Below are 8238 nucleotides of genomic sequence, written 5' to 3'. Positions count from 1 at the left end.
GTTTATATCTTGCTTTTTTGGTAATTTTATTATTATTATAATCTAATAATTTTGTGTAAGATAATGTGCGCTATATGATTATTTAATATATTAAAAACATTATAAGAAATATAAATATATATATAGAGAGAGAGAGAGAGAGAGAGAGAGAAAGTGAGAGAATGAGAAAGAGAGCGAGAGAGAGAGAGAGAAAGAGAGACATTATATATTAATTATGAATTATTATGAGCAATTCTCTTAAAAGAACGCGACTATATCACAGCAGAGCAACTATAATTATTATTACTTAGTGTATGAGAGATGTTAAAATTTGTTTAGACCTTTAAGTACAATTTGTACAATTTGTTTATATAACCGTTAAGTTAACGTAATCGATGCGGTGTACAGGTTGTCTGCAAAAGTGTCGCAAGCAAATATGTCAGGTACAAAGATAACGAAAGACAAAGAGAGAGGTACAAAGTGTATAATATTTATAATACGTACGCGCGAGGAATCACCGAGCATAGTACTTTTAAATGATATATATCTCACCTTTACCGGACCGAACACTGACCCGAGTCTTTCTTCACGATAAATTCTTGTAAAGTCGATCCTTAGACTGAGTGCAAAAGTATCTTACAATGCGATTGAAATATATTTGTTAGGACCTTTTTTGCCGAACATCCTGTACAAGTGACTTGGACGTCACACGACGAGCAAGATCATGCCTTTGAGTAACAGATTTCCTTCATTCAGATATCGATATGATGATTAAGGGGGGAGCCTGCTTTAGAACGTTGAAAATAAGGTATAATTTTACGAATTTTTTTGGAGAAACTATACAGCGGATCATTATAAAACTTTGATGCATTTATTAGTGCATGTTTAAAGATAAAGAAATTATTTTTTTATTTGAATATATCGCCCGTAGAGGTCGTCCTGGAGGCATCTTAGTGCAGCCGGCATTGGTGAGCATTCTCCCGCCTCCAAATTTCATCCAAACTGAAAAATTGAAATATTTTCTCGTTATTTATGAATTCCCATCGTCGATGAACCTTTAATATTCATAAAAACATTAAGTTAAACAATTACTTTTGCATGAAAAAGTTCAACAACTTTGCCTAAAAATCGTACTTTTGTGTTCTAAGCTCCACCATTTTGGCACTTTTCAACTTTTTTGTCCTCTCTTTGGTTCATCTACGATGGGAATTCATAAATAACGAGAACGTATTTCAATTTTTCAGTTCAGACGAAATTTGGAGGCAGGAGAATGCTCACCAATTTGCAATGCCGGCGTCGCGGCTGCACTAAGATTTCTCCAGGACGACCTCTACGAGCGATATATTCAAATAAAAAAATAATTTTTTTATCTTTAAACATGTGCTAATAAATGCATCAAAGTTTTATAATGATCCGCTGTATAGTTTCTCCAAAAACAATTCGTAAAATATACCTTATTTTCAGCGTTCTAAAGCAGGCTCTCCCCTTAAGGGCATGCTGGAGTTGCTAGTGAACTATTTTTTCACTATAGCGATGGTAATTGCAGTTTCGAAAATTCTCTTTATCGCTTGTGCAGAATAAAAAATCCTTTTCCACAAATGAAGTATAGATAGAAAGAAAGTCCGCTCTACAGGACTTTATATTCAAAATGGAACAAAGTTAGAAAAGACAAATGCAAGTTTTTAACTTTTTGCCATTTTGAGTAGAAAGTCCTGTAGAGCGGACTTTCTTTCTATCTATACTTCATTTGTGGAAAAGGATTTTTTATTCTGCACAAGCGATAAAGAGAATTTTCGAGACTGCAATTACCATCGCTATAGTGAAAAAATAGTTCCCTAGCAACTCCAGCATCCCCTTAAGGGGGGAGCCTGCTTTAGAACGTTGAAAATAAGGTATAATTTTACGAATTTTTTTGGAGAAACTATACAGCGGATCATTATAAAACTTTGATGCATTTATTAGTGCATGTTTAAAGATAAAAAAATTATTTTTTGATTTGAATATATCGCCCGTAGAGGTCGTCCTGGAGGCATCTTAGTGCAGCCGGCATTGCAAATTGGTGAGCATTCTCCCGCCTCCAAATTTCATCCAAACTGAAAAATTGAAATATTTTCTCGTTATTTATGAATTCCCATCGTCGATGAACCTTTAATATTCATAAAAACATTAAGTTAAACAATTACTTTTGCATGAAAAAGTTCAACAACTTTGCCTAAAAATCGTACTTTTGTGTTCTAAGCTCCACCATTTTGGCACTTTTCAACTTTTTTCTCCTCTCTTTGGTTCATCGACGATGGGAATTCATAAATAACGAGAACGTATTTCAATTTTTCAGTTCAGACGAAATTTGGAGGCAGGAGAATGCTCACCAATTTGCAATGCCGGCGTCGCGGCTGCACTAAGATTTCTCCAGGACGACCTCTACGAGCGATATATTCAAATAAAAAAATAATTTTTTTATCTTTAAACATGTGCTAATAAATGCATCAAAGTTTTATAATGATCCGCTGTATAGTTTCTCCAACAACAATTCGTAAAATATACCTTATTTTCAGCGTTCTAAAGCAGGCTCCCCCCTTAAGTCGATGAAGAAACATTGCATCGATTGAACTTGTAGCAACGGAGGATTGATAACCGCGGATTATCGACATTACTAATGTAATATTAATGAGAATAGTAGAAACATGAATCATTCTAACAGTAAGTGATTGCGTTATTGCGATAATAATTGTAATAAGCATGATTATCGTTATTGACGAAAGCGGTGAAAGCGTATGAGTAATGCGACGTTGATTGACGAGGAATGCGCCGACATGACATCTGCCGAGTTGAGTAAACTATTTTTCATGTATCTTCCATAAGCCAGCCAACAATATGCGATAAGCATACATTCCAGCGCGATTGAACTCGATAACGGTAACTGGCATTTGTGCGGTAGTTCGACACTGTTTAATTTCTTTTGCCATATCACGAATCAAAAGTATCGCGCACGAAGAAACGATGCGTTGCTGATCATTGCCGAAAAGATACATTTCGTAATGTCGATTCCAACTAGAGTTGCAAGCAACGGGTTCGTTTTTTTGCTTCTAAGATCTGAAGGATATACTTTATGAGGTGGTTACCACGTCCAAGTCACACACATACACCATGAACGCGTTTATATTTTAGAGTATTTTTCTATTGCGAGCCTATTTATCGAAATGTAACGAGATTCATTCGTTTTGCACGTTAAATCATTAGTTAGATGCGTTGATCTGATGTTAAATATAATATATTATATATACACATAATATATATATACTATATATATATATATATATATATATACAAACTTCCAATAGTTTCGCACGAACAGAGCTCGTCGTAATTTCGTACGTTGTAATCTTCTTTTATATTTCTTTTTTTTATAATTTTATACTTTATATGTAAGAAAATTCACACATTTGCGTTTTACACGATCGTGCTTATAACGAATAAATATGTAGTCTTTGCGGCAGTCGATTTTTCGACTGAATTTTCAAAGTATTTCTGTTATCTCAATGGAGGGTGAGAATACATCATTTCTCAATTCTGCTTGATATCAGGTTGCATCGATGAAGAGAGAGAGAGAGAGAGAGAGAGTGAGAGAAACGATTCGTGACTTACTACTGAAAAGTGTTCATTATACAACGAGCACATGTTACCAAAAATCTAAAACCTTGACTCTTTTTGTAACAGAAATTCACATAGAATAACATAATTTTGATACACCGAGTGTTCATTCGATAAGGTGTCACGCAAACGCATATGTCGTTTTCCAACTGTAGATTTTGTTGTCAAGTGACGTAGGGCAATAACGATATCGAGTAATTCCCAATACGTCATACTGACGTTTAAACTGTTCGATTTTAATGTCGACGAGTAACCGTTCGTCACTCGGAAGCAGCACAATTGCTTTGCTACAAAAAGAGTCAACGTAGAAACGATGAATCTCGATAACTAAATTCGTTCGACGTGTGCCCGCTTATCGTTGTACGAATCTTTTATTGTATATTATCTTGATATTACCGACGTGCCGCGATGTGTGTTTTGCCGCCGTTATTCGTACATTCTTGGCATCGGCGTCACGGTTTTTAGATAATTTTTCTACGAGATAAAAACCGCAGGAGTCTAGGAATGCGAATAATGTACAGAGCGCTCCATCCACTTGTAACGCTTTAAATAAATAATTAAAACAAACAAACTCGAGTATATTAGAGAAATTATTTAGATAAAAAAGAAGAAAACACTGCGCAACTTAAAGAGGCACCAAATGGCCTAAGCTTCAACATCGCGAACGTTTTCGTCCGCACGCACGAGTGAGCTATCAAACACTGCGCGATTGGATGGATCACCCTGTAGATCTTTTCATCTCCTCGTAAGGCAACACCGCGAATGGATGACTACATTGCATAATAATTATGCGGATAATTAAGTTTTAATTTTTAAGTTACTCCTTCACGTACGATCGCGTTGATACGCAGTCCCACTGTTTGCCCGCATAACTCCCCCCCATGTCAGTAAAATAAAACGGACAAAAAGGAAAAAAAAAGAATAAACGAAGGAAATCCACAAGGAGACGATAGTTTACTCCACCCGTCGACTCACGTTTAGTAATTCGAGCTAATTCGAATGTTCACCAACCGAACGCTAAAGTCGAGCAAGACGCGATCGTTGATGCGATTATGCCAGACGGAGTTTTTCAGCCGGTTGTTTCTTGATCCTCTAGAGCCTGAGCTCTACTCGAGCATCGTGCTGACAAGTGCAATGAGAGAAAAAAGATAACTGCTCCGTCACGAGTGCTTCAGTGTCTTGAAGACTCTCTCTCGAGAGTCCGTGGCCACTGTCGAGAATGTAGTTCCGCAAAATTTGCTTGATGGTAGAAACGTGAACCAATCAAGTGGAAAAAAATATTCTGGCTAATCGTGCAAACGTATTTTAAAATCATCTTGTCCAAATAGATTAATCGACTCCTCTTTACTCGCTCCGTTTAAGGGGGGAGCCTGCTTTAGAACGCTGAAAATAAGGTATATTTTACGAATTGTTGTTGGAGAAACTATACAGCGGATCATTATAAAACTTTGATGCATTTATTAGTACATGTTTAAAGATAAAAAAATTATTTTTTTATTTGAATATATCGCTCGTAGAGGTCATCCTGGAGAAGTCTCAGTGCAGCCGCGTCGCCGGCATTGCAGATTGGTGAGCATTCTCCTGCCTCCAAATTTCGTCTGACCTGAAAAATTGAAATATGTTCTCGTTATTTATTGGGTCATTAAGTATGAAACTTTACAAATAGAACATAAACTTTTGCATTTTTTGGCACATGGACATGATTTATTTTCAATCGAAGTATGCGCCCATGTTATCTACATACTTCTGCCATTTTAGTGGTAGTTGGTCTATGCCTCTACTATAGAAGCCAGGAGTACGGGAATCGATGAAGTCGCGGAAGGCTGTTTCGACTGCCTGTTGAGAATTGAAGAATTTTCCCACCAACAAGTTGTCCAAATTCCAGAAGAAGTGATAGTCGGTAGGTGATAGATCTGGTGAATATGGTGGATGACGGAGAGTTTCCAATTCCAACTCCTGTAGCTTTGCCACGGTCAGTCGTGCAGTGTGCGGTCGAGCGTTATCATGCAACAGGATTGGCATTGACCGATTGACCAATTTCGGTTGTTTAATAGCAAGTTGTTGCATCATTTCGTCCAGTTGCTTGCAATATACTTCAGCCGTTATCGATGTACCAGGTTTCATAAAGTTGTAGTAGATAACACCTGACCTGGACCACCAAACGGTCACCATAAGCTTCTTCTGTGTAACGTTGGGTTTCGCGTGATGTCTCGGTGGTTCATCAGCGTTCAACCACTGACGTGAGCGTTTACGATTGTCATAGAGTATCCACTTTTCATCGCAGGTCACAATTCGATTAAAAAAAGATTCATTTTTGTGACGGGAAAGCAAAGAAAGGGAAGCCTCTAGACGTTGCGCCTGCTGCGCATCGGTCAATTCGTGCGGGACCCGTTTGTCCAACTTCTTTATCTTACCAATTGCAGCTAAATGAACCAATATGGTGGGTATGGAAACATTGAATATCGATGCCAATTCACGTGTACTTTGAGATGGATCGGACTCTACTACGGCTCTTAAGTGATCATTATCCACCTTCGTCTTTGGTCTTCCACGTGGCTCATTAGCGAGGCTGAAATCTCCATCTCTGAAGTTTTTGAACCAATTGCCCACCGTTGCTTTAGTAGTTGAACCTTCACCAAATACAGCGTTGATATTACGAGCTGTCTCCGACACTGTGGTTCCACGGCGGAACTCATATTCATAAATCACACGAAATTTGGACTTTTCCATAGTTCTATAAAAAAGAATCCACCAATAAAACTAATGAAGATATTTGAACAAACAAATATGACATTTGAAGAGCGAACATACATCTATCACACTAACCTAACCTGATACTGACGTCTGGCGCCAAATTTGAGATAACAAATGTTAAAGATGGCGCTTTTACATTTGTAAAGTTTCATACTTAATGACCCAATATGAATTCCCATCGTCGATGAACCAAAGAGAGAAGAAAAAAGTTGAAAAGTGCCAAAATGGTGGAGCTTAGAACACAAAAGTACGATTTTTAGGCAAAGTTTTTGAACTTTTTCATGCAAAAATAATTGTTTAACTTAATGTTTTTATGAATATTAAAGGTTCATCGACGATGGGAATTCATAGATAACGAGAAAATATTTAAATTTTTCAGTTTGGATGAAATTTGGAGGCGGGAGAATGCTCACCAATTTACAATGCCGGCTGCACTAAGATGCCTCCAGGACGACCTCTACGGGCGATATATTCAAATAAAAAAATAATTTTTGTTATCTTTAAACATGCACTAATAAATGCATCAAAGTTTTATAATGATCCGCTGTATAGTTTCTCCAAAAACAAATCGTAAAATATACCTTATTTTCAGCGTTCTAAAGCAGGCTCCCCCCTTAAGGGCATGCTGGAGTTGTTAGTGAACTATTTTTTCACTATAGCGATGGTAATTGCACTTTCGAAAATTCTCTTTATCGCTTGTGCAGAATAAAAAATCCTTTTCCACAAATGAAGTATAGATAGAAAGAAAGTCCGCTCTACAGGACTTTATACTCAAAATGGAACAAAGTTAGAAAAGACAAATGCAAGTTTTTAACTTTTTGCCATTTTGAGTATAAAGTCCTGTAGAGCGGACTTTCTTTCTATCTATACTTCATTTGTGGAAAAGGATTTTTTATTCTGCACAAGCAATAAAGAGAATTTTCGAAAGTGCAATTACCATCGCTATAGTGAAAAAATAGTTCACTAACAACTCCAGCATGCCCTTAAGGGGGGAGCCTGCTTTAGAACGCTGAAAATAAGGTATATTTTACGAATTGTTTTTGGAGAAACTATACAGCGGATCATTATAAAACTTTGATGCATTTATTAGTGCATGTTTAAAGATAAAAAAATTATTTTTTTATTTGAATATATCGCTCGTAGAGGTCGTCCTGGAAAAGGCTTAGTGCAGCCGCGTCGCCGGCATTGCAAATTGGTGAGCATTCTCCTGCCTCCAAATTTCGTCTGAACTGAAAAATTGAAATATGTTCTCGTTATTTATGAATTCCCATCGTCGATGAACCAAAGAGAGAAGAAAAAAGTTGAAAAGTGCCAAAATGGTGGAGCTTAGAACACAAAAGTACGATTTTTAGGCAAAGTTTTGGAACTTTTTCATGCAAAAATAATTGTTTAACTTAATGTTTTTATGAATATTAAAGGTTCATCGACGATGGGAATTCATAGATAACGAGAAAATATTTAAATTTTTCAGTTTGGATGAAATTTGGAGGCGGGAGAATGCTCACCAATTTGCAATGCCGGCTGCACTAAGATGCCTCCAGGACGACCTCTACGGGCGATATATTCAAATAAAAAATAATTTTTTTTATCTTTAAACATGCACTAATAAATGCATCAAAGTTTTATAATGATCCGCTGTATAGTTTCTCCAAAACAATTCGTAAAATTCTACCTTATTTTCAACGTTCTAAAGCAGGCTCCCCCCTTAACCATGTTTTCGCCAAAAGAAATCAGTCGAAAGTTGCATTTTGGCGAAAAATTCGCGGGCGAGACGGTAAGACGACGAGTGACAAAAAGGCAGGCAGGCAGCACTGGTTTATCTCTGATGGAATGTTTTTGCCGTCGCAATCCCAA

General features: G+C 37.0%; 1 protein-coding gene across 1 annotated transcript; it reads right to left on the bottom strand.

The window, feature by feature from the left end:
• Positions 1 to 5340: 5340 nt before the first annotated feature.
• On the bottom strand, positions 5341 to 6360 carry LOC113562712 (histone-lysine N-methyltransferase SETMAR-like). Its single transcript, XM_026972856.1, has one exon. It carries the CDS (start codon positions 6358 to 6360, stop codon positions 5341 to 5343), a length of 1020 nt encoding a protein of 339 aa, XP_026828657.1.
• Between the last annotated feature and the right edge of the window lie 1878 nt (positions 6361 to 8238).

Source organism: Ooceraea biroi, chromosome 10, assembly GCF_003672135.1.
Source record: "Ooceraea biroi isolate clonal line C1 chromosome 10, Obir_v5.4, whole genome shotgun sequence".
Lineage (NCBI taxonomy): Eukaryota > Metazoa > Arthropoda > Insecta > Hymenoptera > Formicidae > Ooceraea > Ooceraea biroi.
This window is presented reverse-complemented; position numbering and strand designations above follow the sequence as displayed.

Coding starts and splice junctions, on each gene's coding strand:
- LOC113562712 (XM_026972856.1), bottom strand. CDS start 6,360: ATGGAAAAGTCCAAATTTCGTGTGATTTATGAATATGAGTTCCGCCGT.